This window comes from Aquarana catesbeiana, linkage group LG03, assembly GCF_042186555.1.
Source record: "Aquarana catesbeiana isolate 2022-GZ linkage group LG03, ASM4218655v1, whole genome shotgun sequence".
NCBI classification, from domain to species: domain Eukaryota; kingdom Metazoa; phylum Chordata; class Amphibia; order Anura; family Ranidae; genus Aquarana; species Aquarana catesbeiana.
Genome location: NC_133326.1, coordinates 311704394 through 311721454, shown reverse-complemented (window position 1 = coordinate 311721454; position 17061 = coordinate 311704394). Strand labels below are relative to the sequence as shown.

Here is a 17061-nt window from a genome sequence, read left to right as displayed (position 1 = left end):
GTGCCAAACTATGGTATTTAAAAATCTCCATAGGTGATGCTTGCAGTCTGGTGCTAGAATTATTGCTCTCACTCTGATGTTCGCGGCAATCTCTCTCTCTCTCTCTCAATGTGTGGTGCAATCCCTGTTTACGTCTGTGTGCGTTAGCCTTTGCACGGGGGGACGTGGCACATTAAAAAAAATATATATATATATATTTTTTTATTTTTACACGTTTTCTTTCATTTTTTATTTATTTTTGTCACTTTTATTGCTGTCACAAGGAATGTAAACATCCCTTGTGACAGCAATGGGCAGTAACCGGTAGACTCCAGATCTTTCCTCTGCCCTTAAAAAGCATCTGATCACAACAAGATCGGTGTGTTCAGATGCTTTTTGACTTTTAAAAATGGTGCCGTTTGCTTCCGGGGAAACCAGAAGAATGTACCACTTTAGAGGAGCTTGTCTTGAGGGATTATGCAATCACATGAAATTAGTATACAATATCTGATAGGGTGCCAGAAAGGTTTGCCTAAAGTGTCCTTCATTTGTTTTTACTAATAACATAAAGCACATGCAAGTAATATGTTTTATAGGCTCTTCTTCAGGACTTTGCAAAGGTTATTTATCGTCTGCTTAGGTAAAGTGTTAATTGTTTTTGTTTGTTTTTTTCTAGCTTATGTCACACATTATTTGGATAAAACCTTCTATAACCTGACAACTGTAGCCCTCCATGATTGGGCCACTTATAGCGAGATGAGAAACTTGGCGACCCAGCGCTATGGTTTAACGATGACTGAGCCTCATTTGCCAAGCCAGACGTTAGAGCAGGTATTCTTTGTGAAATCCATGGTTATGTGTTGTGGTATTAGTATTCAGCAAAAAACATATCTAAGTGTAGCTGGGACTTCAAACACTGTTCATTTGGAGTAATGAAACATTCACCCGTTCAATGAGGACATTGGCTTCAGCTAGGCTGTTCACATCATACAAAGATGCTCTCCAGTGGGTACAAGAAAAATCACTCAAAGCTGGAGTGCCAAGCCAAAAGGGTAAATGGTACAAAATGCTTGAATGGTTTTTAGCAACATAAATTATAACAACCAGATAGTATTTAAACCAGGGCTCAACATTACCAAATCGCCATGGTGACTAGAAATTGCGTCCTGGCCCCGGGGCTTTTGTCAGCCATCCACCTCCACCTCCCACTTGCTGACTGTGCTATAGCTGAAAGACGGCTACAGCGCGGTCATCCAATTCTGGGAGGGTGTCCAATCACATCGGCCCTTTACCATGTGATCTGCTGTGTCCAAACACAGCCCGTCACATGTAAAGGCCGGTTATCGGCATTTCCTTACCTCAGCAGTGTCACAGCATTAGGAAAGCTGATAACCAGCTATCTTGTGACTGGGACATTTACATTGATAATCAGGGCACTGATCATCAGTGCCCTGATTATCAGTGCAGCCCTATCAGTGCCAATCACTGGCCAACAGTGCAGCTTATCAGTGCACATTAGTGTAGCTTCATCAATAGAGTTCGACCGATATATCGGCCGATATTTGGCTTTTTTTTACTTAATCGGCATCGGCCGATTGTGCTGATAAAAAAAAAATATAACTTCAGCGGGACTTGCAAATGACTTCTGTAATAGAAGTCAATTGCAAGTTGTCTGAAGGTTTCTTCTCTCCTCCTCTGGGCAGCCTGCCAAGTCTGATAAGAAGATACATTTGTATCTCTTCGGGTTCTTTTATCAATAGACTGAACTCCATGTGTAGAAGTTCTCAGTTTAACCATTTAAAGACTAAATCTTTTTTGACATTTGTTGCTTACAAGTAAAAATTCTGTATTTTCTGCTAGAAAATCACTTGGAACCCCCAAACATTATATATATTTTTTTTAGCAGAGACCCTAGGGAATAAAATAGCGGTTTTTGCAATATTTTATGTCACACGGTATTTGCGCAGCGGTCTTTCAAACGCAATTTTTAAAAATAAAATACACTAATTAAAAAAAAAAAAAATAAGCAGTAAAGTTAGCCCATTTTTTTTCGTCCAAAAGTTTTGGTTACCTGTTTTTGTGTATTTAATATTTAAGATCTAGTTATTTTTTTTTTAATCTAAATTATACATACAAGTGAACTGATTGGAGGTTTGTTTTGTTCAATAAATGTTTAAATGTAAAAAATTTTCTGTATCACTTATTACTTAAGGTTGCTGTCACACTGGAGCGGGCAGGCGTTGACGGTAAAACGCTGTTAGTTTTAGCGGCGCTTTACCGTCATTTTAGCGGCGCTATTCGGCTGCTAGCGGGGCGCTTATAACCCAGCTAGCGGCCGAGGAAGGGGTTAAATGCGCCCCTGAAGTGCTGCTGCAGAAACGCTTTGCAGCCGCTTCGGCAGCGGTGCGCATTCATTTCAATGGGCAGGAGTGGTGGAGGAGCGGAATACACCGCTCCAAAGACATCCTGCCAGCGCATCGCCTCAGTGTGAAAACACTCGGGATATCACACTGAGACTGTAGGGAAGCCGTTCTACAGGCACTATTTTTAGCCCAAAAGCGCCTAAAAAAACGCCCCAGTGTGAAAGGGGTCTAACTGTTAGATTTTATGAGATGAAGGGGGAAAAAAAAAAGAAAAAAAAAAAATCGGCCTAATATATCGGCCCAAAAAAATCGGCATCACATATCGGCCACCGCGATTTCTAAATATCGGCCAGAGAAAAACCCATATCGGTCGACCTCTATTCATCAACGCACATCAGTGAAGAAGAAAAATTTATTATTTGCAAAATTTTATAACAAAAATGAAGAAAGGGGTTTTTTTTTGTTTTTTTTTTACTTTTTTCATTTGTTTAGCAAAAAATTAAAAACCCGATGATTTAATACCACAAAAAGAAAGCTCTATTTGTGTGAAAAAAAATAACATTTCATTAAAATTTCATATGGGTACAGTGTTGCGTGACCACGCAATTGTCATTCCAAGCGCAACAGTAGAGAAACCTGAAAATTAGCCAGGGCAGGTAGGAAAGTGCCCGTACTGGGTTAAGTGGTTAAAAAAAAAAAAGCTAGCTCCTAACTTTTTTTAAATACAAAAATAATACTGCGCATGTGAAAAGATAATTCAGTGTGGAAAAAAAAGCAGTGCCACAAAAAACAAGAAACAAAATAATGGTGTGTACAGTGATTGATATTAAAAATACAGAATTTTTTTTTTTTTTTTGACCAAATGGCAAACTCCATTATTCAGCTGTGGATAAGGTTGTCCAGTCCCTTCAGCAAGTGAACATGCCACCACCACAATAGGTTGGACTCTTACCAGAGATCCTGGACCCTTTATCACAAAGGGTCAAACAGGCTTGATGAATATGTCCCATTAGGGGTCAACAGCAGGGCATGTACAAAGGAACCACATCAGGAACAGCTCAAGAGCATCCAGGGGACTCCACCCAAACGAAGATCGTGTAGTCATATCCAAATAAAACATAAAACGCTGGATAGTGTAAAACCTCCTAAGGCTTGCATTTAATATAAAGTATTGCACTTGCACGTATCCATAGTAAAAAAAACATTGCATGGTGAGAAAGGAAGGTGGCTGCCACAGAACATCCACACGTGTAAAATGCGTGATAACAGGAACATACAGCTCAGCCCGACCGGTTTTGTCGACAAAAGGACTTCTTCCGGGGCATGCTGGCTCTTAGATTCAAAGCAAATTTGTCAAGCCCTGATTTAAACCCATTAGACATGTAGGGTGGAGATTTACTAAAACTGGTGCATACAGAATCTGGGGCAGCTGTGCATAGTAACCAGATTCCAGGTTTTAACGTCAAAGCTTAATTGAACAAGCTGAAGTTTGAAGCTGATTGGTTACTGTGCACAGCTGCATCAGATTCTGTGCGCATCAGTTTTAGTAAATCTCCCCCATAATGTTGTCCCAGTGGGTTTAAGCCTTTTACCCCATGTTCATAATATTTATTATTTTAGCTCTGATGAGGACGGTGTGTTGCAGGCCCTTCATACACATTGGGTGTTTTATGTCTTTTGCTAAGGAACTATGAAAGCTTTTTGGACTTTTTACCCATTTTGGCTTGGTGCTTCTGTTGTATTTTAGTGCTTTGAGTGGTGTTAATATTGACTGTTTTGCTACTGCAGTGCGTTTTTACTTGTGGGTACATACCCACTCTCATTGGAAATAAAGTGGTTGTAAACCCTTCCATATACCCAGTTCAGTGACTGGCCTCAGATAATACACAAAGATGAAACCAATCTTACATAAGTTGTACATGTTTATCTGCAGCGATCTTTCCTCTACATTCATTCAAAGTGCAGAATTTTTGAGCTTGTCTTTGTTCAGTAAAAAGGGCACAGAGAGCTGAAATTACACTCTGCAGAGCTCAGTGAGGAGAGCTCTGACAGATGATTGGCGGGAAGGGACACACCCTTCTTTACTGAAGTTACTGCAGTAGCAAAACGGTCAATATTAACCCCACTCTAAGCACTAAAATACAACAGCAGCACCAAGCACCAAAAGAGGTAAAAAGTCCAAAATGCTTTCAAAATCTGGTGCAGCTGTGCATGGTAGCCAATCAGCTTCCAGGTTTTATTGTCAAAGCTTAATTGAACAAGCTGCAGTTAGAAGCTGATTGGCTAACATGAACTCTCTAGCTTTAGTAAATCAACCCCTATGTGTCACTTTGCCTACTGCTTCATTTCTCTGCACGAATCACTTCTGACAAGTTTTCCTGACACCAAGAGGAAAATGGTGACGGGGAGGAATCTCCAGCTGATTGACAGCCTCAGCTCTGTTCCAGTTACTCTAATGAAGCAGTAGGCAAAGTGACACTTAGGCTCCATTCACACTAGCGCGTTTTTTGATGCATTTTGCATTTTGCAGAAATGCACGGGAATTTTTTAACATGGGTTCCTATGGAACATGTTCACATCAATGCCTTTTTGTTTCTCTGCATTTTTGGAAAGGGTCAGGGACTTTTTTTCATGCAAAATGCAGCGTTTTGCATGTAATAGAATTCAATGGACAAGCATCAAAAACGCAAGTGCACCGTTTTTGTACCGTTTTTGATGTGTTTTTGCCTTTTTTTTTTTTTTTTTTTTTTTAATTTTTAAAAATTTTTTTTATAGACTGTAAAAAAAAAACTGTAAAAAAAAAAAAAAAAAAAAAATGCAAATCGCGGCAAAAACGCAGCAAAAACGCCGCAAAAACGCTGCTCAAAAACGTTGCAAGCATGAAAAAAAAAACCTCCAAAAACGCCCAAAAGCAACATGCATAGGTGTGAATCGAGCCTTAGGGGTTGATTTAAAAGGTAGAGAGTGCAAAATCTAGTGCAGCTGTGCATGTTAGCCAATCAGCTTCTAACTTCAGCTTGTTCAATTAAGCTTTGACAATAAAACCAGGAAGCTGATTGGCTACAGTGCAAAGCTGCACCAGATTTTGCACTCTCCAGTTTTAGTAAATCAACCCCTTAGTGCTCTTGATTGAGACAAGTACCTAGAGGAATATGCTTTGTTCATATTTCATGTCAGAGGTTTACAACCGCTTTAATGGAAGCAATGTGATCTGTTTTGGAATTATACTAGCAAAAGAAAACCCGAAGCAGAATTATCTATTTTGGTTCAGTAGGCAAAAAATAGGTTAAATTGTAAAGATGGCCCCAAGTTGGGAGCTCTGAGGTTACTTTTGATATCAATATATTTTACAGTAGCGGCACCCATTATTCTTTATATTACATACAGTTCCGTTTCTGGTGCTGGGTGCTCCTGATACACTGTATAGTCAAAGTTCTGAGGACACCAGGCCATCGTGCCCATCAAATTCCCAAACCATGGCCATTAATATGGAGTTAATGAAATATTAAAGTGCTGCCCTAAATATGTACCAATAAATGATTACAACTAATAATGTGACTAATGGATAAATCACATCATATAAAATATAATAATAAAAGCTTAAAATGTTTAAAAAGTAGAAGAAAAGTGGAACACCAAAAAAGTCATTATATCATAGTCCATAAATGGGCCGCATAAAGTGTGCCCGTGCAGTGTCAAAGTGCATCAAAGTACATATAAGTGCTTGGACCCAGTGATCTTGGGAAGAAGATGGCCACCGCTGTGAAACTCCCACCACTTTAGATGAAAGGGGTACGCTTACCAGATAGTGTGGACCCAACTACCATACGGTAATGGATCACATAGGCAGAGGTAAGTAGATATCCACCAACATTTCAAAGGGCTGGAACAGTCCAAATGCCACAATTTGGGTATGGGATGGACACGAAACTGTACTCCCAATCACTCTCAGAATGGATGTACATGTAAAAATACACCAAGCAGTCGCACATCGTGTAAAACCATCTTCAACAAATTTATTTTAAAGTGCAAACAACTTGCATGGATTGAATAAATATATCCATCCCATACCCAAATTGTGGCATTTGGAGTGTTCAACCCCCTTGAAATATCGGTGGGATTCATCTTCCTTGGTGGACATCTACTTACCTCTGCCTATGTGATCCATTACCATATTGTAGTTGGGTCCACACTATATATAAGCGTATCCCTTTCACCTAAGGTGGTGGGAGTTTCACAGCAGTGGCCATCTTCTTCCAAAGATCACTGGGTCCAAGCACTTATTTATGTACTTTGACACTGCACGGGCACACTTTATGCGGCCCATTTATGGACTAAGTGAGTTAATGACTTTTTGGTTTTCCACTTTTCTTCTACTTTTTAAACATTTTAAGTGTTTATTAATATATTTTATATGATGTGATTTATCAATTAGTCATGTTATTAGTTGTGATCATTTATTGGTACATATTTAGTGCAGTACTTTAATATTTCATTGGTTCTGTACACAATAATTGTCAATTGTGGTGTTTGCAGCTTTGTTTACACATAAGCACGGTAATCTCTCTTTGCATTTCATTAGAATGGAGTTCTCGGCTAACAGCCTTTACTTTCCTGAGAAGGTTTTCCACAAGTTTTCGTAGTGTATCTCTGGGACATTTGTGAGATCAGGTACTGATATTGGGCACCAACTGGCTCACAATCTGCATTCCAGTTCATCCCAAAGATATTCTATAGTGTTGAGGTCGGGGTTTTGTGTAGGCCACTTAAGTTCTCCACCAGACTCTTCAAACTATATCTTTAGGCAGGCAAACCCTTCCACTATATCATTTTTGGCAATTTGTACATATTGAAATGTGTGTGGTAAGCTTAAACCATACAAGAAAATGGAGAGTAAACTTAGGTTGTTTTTTTTTTTTTTTTTTAATATTATAACTTTTTATTGAAGTATATGCAAAAGTAAGTTACAAAACAGGGCCTTTTGAGCATACCCAGGTACTAAGCGTATACAACAGAAAAAAATCAAGGTACTATAAACATTTAACAAATACTAATACAACCATACCAACAACCTTTTGCTCACATGTGTATCATGGCGTAGGAGAGTTCGAATAGCCCTTTATAATCACACATGGGTCCCTACAGAGCAAATGGGGACCAAAGAGGGAATGGGGCCTTACAGGATTGAAATTCAGTGTCTGACTTTTCAGATCCAAAGTGCAGGAAATAGGTCACCCAGTCAGTACTCTCAGTAGCTGCTAAATGTGATGCATTAAGACCTAGCATAGGAGTTGTTATTGTGGACTGTAATCCAGAGATCCCACACTTTGTTAAATTTCCGTGTGCAACCATGGAAAAGGACTTTAGGTTTGCTGCTGTGGACAACACTTCTTTATACTACCATCTTTTAGTTGCCAGAATGAGCAGGCTCTCCTAACCCTCTTGTATTGAATTATATGGTAACATCACTGTCTACCTTATAATGTAAAGGGCTATGCAAACTGCTGGTGCTATATACAACCTGTATATTAATAATAATACATTTTTTTAACAGCATTTTCCCTGGCTGTCAGACAGTCTCTTAAAATCTAGATCTATCCAGATACAGTAGCTGGTTCTGTTACTGACATGTTCTGCCTTTCATTTCAGGGCCTAGATGTTCTGGAAATTATGAGGAACATTCATGTCTTTGTGTCTCGCTATTTGTACAACCTCAATAACCAGGTGTGTTTTAATTTTTGTATAGGCTTTATCATTAGAACTTTCTGGTAATATTTACATGGATGTGATTAACCTCTTGAGGACCTTTTTGGAGGTTTGATAGTTTTCAGTTCTCTCCAGTTGCTACGTCTAGGCACTGATGAGCTTTTATTTTTTATTTTACATTTGATGATATTTTACATTTTGTTTTGGGCTTACTTCATCTAGTATTGCATCCTCAAACACCACAAAGAAGGGATATTGAGGTAGTCCTGCTACAAGGTGCTACAGTGATGTTTCCCACATAGGGGTTCATTTTTTCCTATTAAATTGTAAAATTAAAATTTAAAATTTTTTAAATTTAAATTTAAAATTTAAATTTGTAAAATAAAAAGTATACATTGTAATATTCCTCCTCTCTTTGCAGATATTTGTAGAAAGGACCAGCAACAACAAACACCTGAACACCATCAATATCCGGCACATTGCCAATTCTATCCGAACACATGGCACAGGAATCATGAGTACAACGGTAGGTATTAGCTGTTTGGTAGTAACAGACATTGCTGAGCTGATTAAGGCTAGGTTCACACTCTTATGGGTAGTTGCCACTGTGGGACCACACCTGTTCCCACACCCACAGAGAAAAACGCACTGCCTAATGGCACCCCCACACACTGGAAGCAGCAGCACAGTTTCCTGAACTGCACTGTGGTTTGCCTGCGGCTGGGTTTTTTCCAAAGCCCAATGTAATAATTTTCACTTGCCCTTTAGCTATATGGTGAATGTAATGAGTATTAGTATTTGCATGTTCTTTTCCTTTACTTCTGTTTAAGCAGACATAACCCTGCTATTACTTGACTGATGTCTGTTTTTTCATTCAACCTTGCCAGCTTTTTTGCCTTTAATATACTGAGTTTTCCCGATCAGACTGTCTGGGGTACAATGTATTGCCCAGGATATGCTTACTATATTTTAAGACAACATAGTGGAATTAACATTACAGCATATGTGTAGAATATGTATACTGTATTATTTATATACTTTTTTTTTTTTTTTTTTTCATTTTCTTCCCGAATTTTCTTCTTTTTTAGATAATATTCATACATGGTGAATACAGATTATAGATTAAAAAAAAAAAGAAAGCCTGCCTGTTTTGGAGGGCTAAAAATACATTTTGTTTATATGAAATATTATTACATTAAAAATTCAAGTATGAATACTTCAAACCCTGGCCCAGTTCTTGGTTAAACTTTATGTAAAAAAAAAAGAAAAAAATCAGCCATTTAAGTGTACAAAGGCATTCAGCTTCTGAACAGTAGCAATGGCATTCATAGTCATGCATGCCTTTATTCTCATTGGGGTAGCCCCATTCACTTGATTCCCAGGCTGCCTATTATAAAGACCATGATGTTGAACCTAAATGGTTTGACAGGATTCAGTATTACAGCCCAGGAACTGGAGAATGGCCATTGCCATCAGTTAAAAGCTGGTACTGTAGTATTTGTAATTTTCACCAATTTATTTTTAACCTCTGTTCACACTAGATATTGTGTGAATTTGCTAGTGCATCTAACCCGCAACCCTTCTATGCGAACTGATTGTGGAGTGTATGTTAAATTAATGACTTGAACCATACAAAACCATGTCTCAAATCGCACCCCAGAGACACCGCATGTAATTCGCATAAGAATGTGCTGCAGTTCCTGTGCGAATTACATGCGGTGTCTCGCACTGCAGCAGTGCTCGCAATGGTGTTTACTTGCTCATAAAACACGTCTCAGGACCAATAATGAACTTACAGCTACTGCCAGAGAGACCTCCCTCACTCCATCTGCTGCTGGATCACTGTAACCTTTTCAGGCTGCAAGCTTGACGCAAATGAGAAAAGTTAGCAGTAATCAGAGGGTTTATTGAGGGTACAGGCATAACATTTATAACAAGTATTAGCTGATGCCTTGACGTGTTTCATACTCAAACGTCCTTAATCATACGGCTTATGAATAAACCGTTTTGGGTGTCAAAAGATTTCAAGGCTGATATGTTGCAATTTGTGACTTTACCTTCAATAAACCCTACTGCAGAGAACTTCACAAAACCATCTATGAATTCAACAGTAAATGTGGCTTTAACAAAGACTAAATGAGGATGATTTTTAGATCTGTACTCCATAAACCACTCCCCAGTGCTTAATTAAAACTTATTAATCACTTTTCCCCCAGGCCAAGTCTGACATTTCCCACATACATGTAAAAATCAGCATTTTTTTTTTTGCTAGAAAATTACTTAGAACCTCCCAAACATGATATATTTTTAAAAGCAGAGACCCTGCAGAATAAATTGGTGGTTGTTGCAATTTTTTATTGCTCTCTCTCTGGCGTTTATGGCGATACCTCACATGTATGGTGCGATCACTTTTTTACATATGTGTACAGGACTTCCTTTTAATGGCAATAAGCATGGCAGGTCCTCTTTATGGAGAGGTCTGGGATCAAACTGAGATTGGTTTGATCAGATGCTTTACAAGCCAGTAACAGCTTGTAAACATCAAACCGAAACCAGAAGTGATGAAAACCTTGTCCCTTCCAGTTTCTTACATCACAGGGGAGTTGAGGGTATTTATGTACCTTCCTCCCCTCTGAGTGCACCCAGGATCCAAGCGGTGGCAGTTCGGGGCTCCCCAATCACACGGGAAAGCCTGCTAAAGGCCGTGGCGTGAAGGGGGCTGGATGGCCACTCAGATCACTTCTACATGAAAGTCCATTGCTTGCTGAAAACTTTGATACTGGGATGATGCCTGCAGGTGCAGGCTTCATCCCAGTATAACCACTTAAACCCGAGGATGTACGGGTATGTCCTAAGGGGTTGAAGTGGTTAAAGGGAAAACAAGATTATAAATTGTTAAAGGAGAAGTAGGGCCAAAGCTATTTTGGCTATACTTCTTGTGGGGATCACAGGAGTGCAATTCGTTCTGCACTTCTGTAACCCATTTTCAGCCAACAACGGGCTAAAGTCCACTGACGGCTGGTGTCCCTCAGCTGGTCCAGGCTCGGGAAAGAAGCCTGGACTGGTACCTGGGCAGCTCAGGCCACCCAGAAGCCTGAACCGGCACCTGGCCCAGCTTCTCAGCAATCCGCTGAGAGCCTGAGCCAGTGGCTCCCGCCCCCTCCACAGCCCAGCGTTCCAGTGAGCGCTGGAGGGGCAGAGCAGAGAGCCGGTGACTGATGGTCATGGCTCTCTGCAAAGTATGTCCACTTGTTTTGATTAAATGCCTTGACTTGTATTTAGGCTTACTAAATCTTTAACTGTCATATTATCCTTTTTAGGTAAATTTTACATACCAGTTTCTGAGGAAGAAGTTTTATATATTTAGCCAGTTCATGTATGATGAGCACATCAAATCCAGGCTGATCAAGGACATTCGACATTTTAGAGAAGTGAAGGACCAAAATGAGCAAAAGGTACTTGTAAATGTCTGTTTATGAATTTTAGATTCATCACTAATGAAGATTGTGACATGTGACTCATGTCTATGTACCCGGCAGCCTCTCAGTAGATGCCCTGTACATTTCTCATAAGCTTGAAGTCAGTCGTAGATGGACTGTTTTAGTGAATGTTAATAAAATGTTTTACAAATGTGACTCATTAAATGATAAAAGCTGGAGATGTTGGTAGAAGTGGAACTGTTCCTATGCAAGCTTTCATACTGCTCTTGGGCTATTGATACATTAGACCTTGTGATCTAAAGCAATAGTGAGGTGGGCCATAAGTGGGATCACCCTCTCTGAGGACTGCATGCTTTCAAATTTGCTTCTCAAAGAAAACATTATTTTATTTTAATATTTAAATCAATTTTGTTAATTGTAAAGGTAATTTTGGAAATTCTTCCAGACCCTAATGCAGTCAGCAGATCTATTCACTATCCCTGTGCACCCTTGAAGCACCGGTTGTGCTGCCACCAGACCATCATTTAAAGAAAACTCTTCCCATAAGAGCATGTGGACTCAACATATTTTATGCATGTTATGTACCTGTAAAAACCTCTGTTGTATAGCCATCCAAAAGCCCTGAGACTGCTGCTGAGCTCCGTCATCTTGGATGTGATGTCAGCAGCTCCAGCAGACTCAGACCTGTCACTCAAGTGACACTGTAGCATTTGTAGCTACATAAAAACAAGTTATGAGGGGAGGGGCAGAGGTGCTGGGCCAGCACAGAGAGGGATTTGAGACTTCCAGGAGGGGAGGACGCTGTGATGTGCAATGAAGTATGGCTGTACTAGGGAATTAAAGTGGTTGTAAAGGCTGAAGGTTTTTTACCTGTATGCATTCTATGCATGGAGGTAAAAAACCTAAAGTGTTCACCTCCCCCTAATACTTACCTAAGCCCGATCTTGATCCAGTCATGTACCAAGACCCAAGGCTCTCCTTCCTCATTGGTTGAGATGCAGGAGGAGCCAATGGCTCCCGCTGCTGTCAGTTACAGCCGGGGGGGGGGGGGGGGGGCGGGGCTGAGCTACGCTCTGTGTCTAATGGACGCACAGAGCCGGCTCGGGAGAGAGCGCACCCACATCAATCGGCTTGCTATGGGGGCACTTGGCAAGGGGGAGGGGCCCAAAGCTCCAGTGGGGGACACGAGAAGAGGAGGATTGGGACTGCTCTGTTTAAAACCACTGAACAGAGGAGGTAAGCATAACATCTTTGTTATTTTTTGTTTTAAATAAAAAAAAATCCTTTACAATCACTTTAACTAGTCAACATTTCTATTAATTTTAAAGACAAATTGCAAGTCTATAAAAATAACTGATAGGAAAACCACTTTGTGTAACCATTTTAAAATACTTAATTTTTATGTGCCGTTCTAAGATAGTGATAGGTTTTCTTTAATGTTCAGGATTATGTACAGTACAGTTATATGCTACCAAACCCATCCTCACACATAATTTTGATATGGGCACAGCAAACCTTAAATGATTTGCCAGTTTCACTTCTTTGTTTCTAATGTCAGATTAAACCAAATGCTGCATTGTCTAGATTCAACTAAAATACTCGATTTATGAACGTGATCTGTACCCCATTGTTTTCTTTATCTACTAGTTCTATGTGTAATATTGGGCTGTGTTGTTTGCATAGCTGGAATAAGTAAAACTGGCAGATATGATATTATGATGCTAACATGTTGTTACATTTTCCGATAGTATCCTTATGAACGAGCAGAAAAATTCAACCGTGGAATTCGGAAGCTCGGGCTCACCCCAGAGGGACAGAGCTATCTTGATCAATTCAGACAGCTTATTAGCCAAATAGGTGAATATCCATTTTATTACAACGTTCTGCTAGCAACTGATGATATCTTGTCATATTAGAAAACAATGGTACTGATTTAAATGATAGCTGCACACCAAGCATCCTCCTTGGCACCCAAAAGTTTAGCTGATGCATGTACCTTAAATCTGCTGTAAAGTAACTGATCCTCACATCACATTCCCTGTCCACTGCTGCTTCCTCTGTAGTATTTTCAGTATGATGGGGACATTCACATCCTCACTCCAGCATGTCCTGACCAGACCCCTTGTCATCTCTGGAGTTTGTCTGTCTGCAGATGGTGTGTTTGCTGAGCTGCTTCATCGAGGAAAACACATTTTACAGATCCACTCCCAGCTTGAAAAAGAAGACTTTGCAGTTAGAAACTTGCCTATGGATTGAATGGAGTTCCTCAAGTTTTGTACTGCCATTTTCATAAAGCTAATAATAAAGGATTGTTTTTACACTTAGAGTAGATGTAAACCTGATTCATGAAATTTGATCATTGCACATAAATCTGCAGTGTTTTCTTATTTCTCTCTAAAGCCCAGAGTTGTGTGTTTCTGCTGTTTTGTTGCTCTGTTATCAGCATAATAACTTCTGACAAGTTCTCTGTCAACCAGGAAAAAACCAGCCTGAAATTTGTGTTGAGGGAGGTTAAGATAGATTAGCACAGAGCTTGACTTGTCACAGCACAGCTCTGCAAGTCTCTGCCTACATGGAGGGGGGGGGGGTGTCTTTCCTCCAATCAGCTGTTTTGGCTATATGCCAAGAATCCACTCCCAGTGCTGAACAGGAAGAGAAAATCTCTAACATGATCTGCACTTTCTAAAGAATATATATAGCTGAAGACAGCAGATATACATGTAAAACGTTTGTAGGAGAATTTGTTTTATCTCCATGTATCATCTGAGGCTGTTCACTTCACTGGGTATATGTGAGGGTTTACATCCACTTGAAAAATAAGACCTCAGTGTAGGTTTACTTTTTGGTGCTTTGAAATTCCATTTCCAAAGGGGCTTCAATCTTTGTAAAGAGCAGTGAGATATGGTGTGCACCCATTTTGTTTACTGACTTACCTAGGGCTATGTATTATTACATAGGGGTAATCTAGGAAAAAAACATTTGCTTCAAAACTCTGCATCTAAAGATACTGAGCAGTTCAAAAGTCAGCCTGCCACATGCATGAAGGAAGTGAAACATTACAAATGTAGCAACAAGCTGTTATAGGTATCTCAAAGAAAGAACTGCTGTTGGTGGCCCTTATACACAGACTGGGACCTCGGCTGTCAAATTGACAATGTAGGAGTGTGTACTGTGGTGAAAGTAGGGAATATATTAATTTATTCTTTGGAGGTTTTGCTGAAGAACTAAAACCAGGGATTTGGCCCAGCCGTGGCAGATTTGGTGTTTTTTACTAACCCCTCCAATGAGTTTTTTTTAATTTTATTACATGTGGACATTTTGCTTTTATTTGCCATTGCAGGAAATGCTATGGGTTATGTGAGGATGATTCGGTCTGGTGGACTCCACTGCTGCAGCAATGCAATAAGGTATTGATTGAGATTTTATTTAGAATAAATGATTTGCTTCATCCTTTAAGCTGTATAACTTTAGATAGCTCTCATGACTAAATGACCTTTGATTTTGTTATTCACCTTTCATAGTGGAGTTTGTGAGCTTCAGATTCTGTATAAAATTGAGTTGGCACATGCCAAACTTACACTGACATCAGATGCTTGAACAGACATGTTTACATATTAACCAAAGGGAAAGGGCTGGTACACGCACCTGTGCCTGTGACTGATATGCTTGCCTTCCGACCCATTCACACTAATGTGGTGCTTGAGTGCACACACATTAATACGCGTTGCAATAACCACTTCATCCCTGGACCATTTGGCTGGCCAAAGACCAGAGCACTTTTTGCAATTCAGCACTGCTTTAACTGACAATTGCGTGGTCGAGCGACGTGGCTCCCAAACAAAACTGACGTCCTTTTTTTCCCACAAATAGAGCTTTCTTTTGGTGGTCTTTGATCACCTCTGCGATTTTTATTTTTTGCGCTATAAACAAAAAAAGAGCGAAATTTTGACAAAAAAAGCAATATTTTTTACTTTTTGCTATGATAAATATCCCCTAAAAATATATAAAAAAACATTTTTTTTTCCCTCAGTTTAGGCCGATACGTATTCTTCTACATATTTTTGGTAAAAAAAATTGCAATAAGCGTTTATTGATTGGTTTGCGCAAAAGTTATAGCATCTACAAAATAGGGGATAGTTTTATGGCATTTATATTAATCATTTTTTTTTTTTACAAGTAATAGTGTCGATCAGCGATTTTTATCGTGACTGCGACATTATGGCGGACACATCGGACACTTTTGCCGATATTTTTGGACCATTCACATTTATACAGCGATCAGTGCGATTAAAAATGCATTGATTACTGTGTAAATGTGACTGGCAGTGAAGGGGTTAACCACTAGGTGGCTTTAGGGATTAAGTGTGTCCTAGGGAGTGATCCTAACTGGGGGGGGGGGGGGGGGGGTTATGTGTGACACGACACTGTTCACCGCTCCCGATTACAGGGAGCGGTGATCAGTGTCACTAGGCAGTATGGGGAAATGCTTGTTTACAATAGCATTTCCCTGTTCTTCCTCCCCGTGAGACGATCGTGGGTATCCCCGCGGACATCGAGTCCGCGGGACCCACGATCCTACTCATGGAGCTCGTGGCGGGCGCGCTCACCATGGCACGGCGGCAAATTCAAAGGGACGTACAGGTACGCCCATTTGCGCAGTCATGCCATTCTGTCGACGTATATCTACATGCGGCGGTCGGCAAGCGGTTAAGGCATCCCATTCATTTGAATTGGCCGTCTAGTACACCAAAAAAGTTGCATGCACATTTCCACAATGCATGTTCTTTGTCAAGGTGGCCCATCACACCAGTGAATGCAATGTGCAGTTCATGATGCAGTGAAGTTCATCATGTGGTGTACTGCTCTCATAGTTTTATGTGGCTTTTGCCTGTGTATATGGGCCAAGTACAGTGTATCTCTTTGCTTTAGCTGATCAGACCTCTCATCTCTCAAACATTGCTGGACAGAGAGGTCTTGGGAAATTCGAAAGGTAAAATCATACTGTGCTGTTGGCATTTCCACCTTATAATGCTTCTCCCACTTTTCAGCAAATGATATGAAGGTTTTTACTGACATAGATGGTATGCTTCATAATACTTGGTGGAGCCTAATTGGACATTGTGACAGGGCTGTACAAACAGAATGTCCTTTTTATGAGAATGTACGGTCTTTAGTGGTATAGCTTACAGGAAGTGCCATAAGTCCTTCATAGAGTATATGATGACAATAAGAGATATATTATTATAGTTATAGTATGGTAATGTTCCAGTACTAATTGTGCTGTTGTTGTAACTGACCAGTTAGTATGTCTGTATTGTAATGTACTGTAATCAAACATGCACTGCCAAAACATACTGGGACTTTTACAGAGCTCACACATCAACCTTTGAATTTTCAGATTCGTTCCAGACTTAGAAGACATAGTCAATTTTGAAGAGCTTGTGAAAGAGGAGGGTCTGTCAGAGGAAACGCAGAAGGCTGCAAGGTGAGATTCACCAACGTCATCAATTATAGCAGCACATTTGACTGAATGTCAAATGTTAAAGATTTCAGTGTTTCATCTGAGTGTAATG

At 39.9% G+C, this 17061-nt stretch overlaps 1 protein-coding gene across 2 annotated transcripts in view; it reads left to right on the top strand.

Moving 5' to 3' along the window:
- WASHC4 (WASH complex subunit 4) overlaps positions 1-17061 on the top strand; it is a 115438-nt gene that overhangs the window by 87462 nt on the left and 10915 nt on the right. For both annotated transcript variants that reach the window (XM_073620278.1, XM_073620279.1), the window contains exons 22-28: positions 656-810; positions 7992-8066; positions 8470-8574; positions 11369-11503; positions 13237-13345; positions 14829-14895; positions 16887-16973. In XM_073620278.1, coding sequence (XP_073476379.1) covers positions 656-810; positions 7992-8066; positions 8470-8574; positions 11369-11503; positions 13237-13345; positions 14829-14895; positions 16887-16973 — 733 coding nt within the window. The remainder of the gene's footprint in view (positions 1-655; positions 811-7991; positions 8067-8469; positions 8575-11368; positions 11504-13236; positions 13346-14828; positions 14896-16886; positions 16974-17061) is intronic.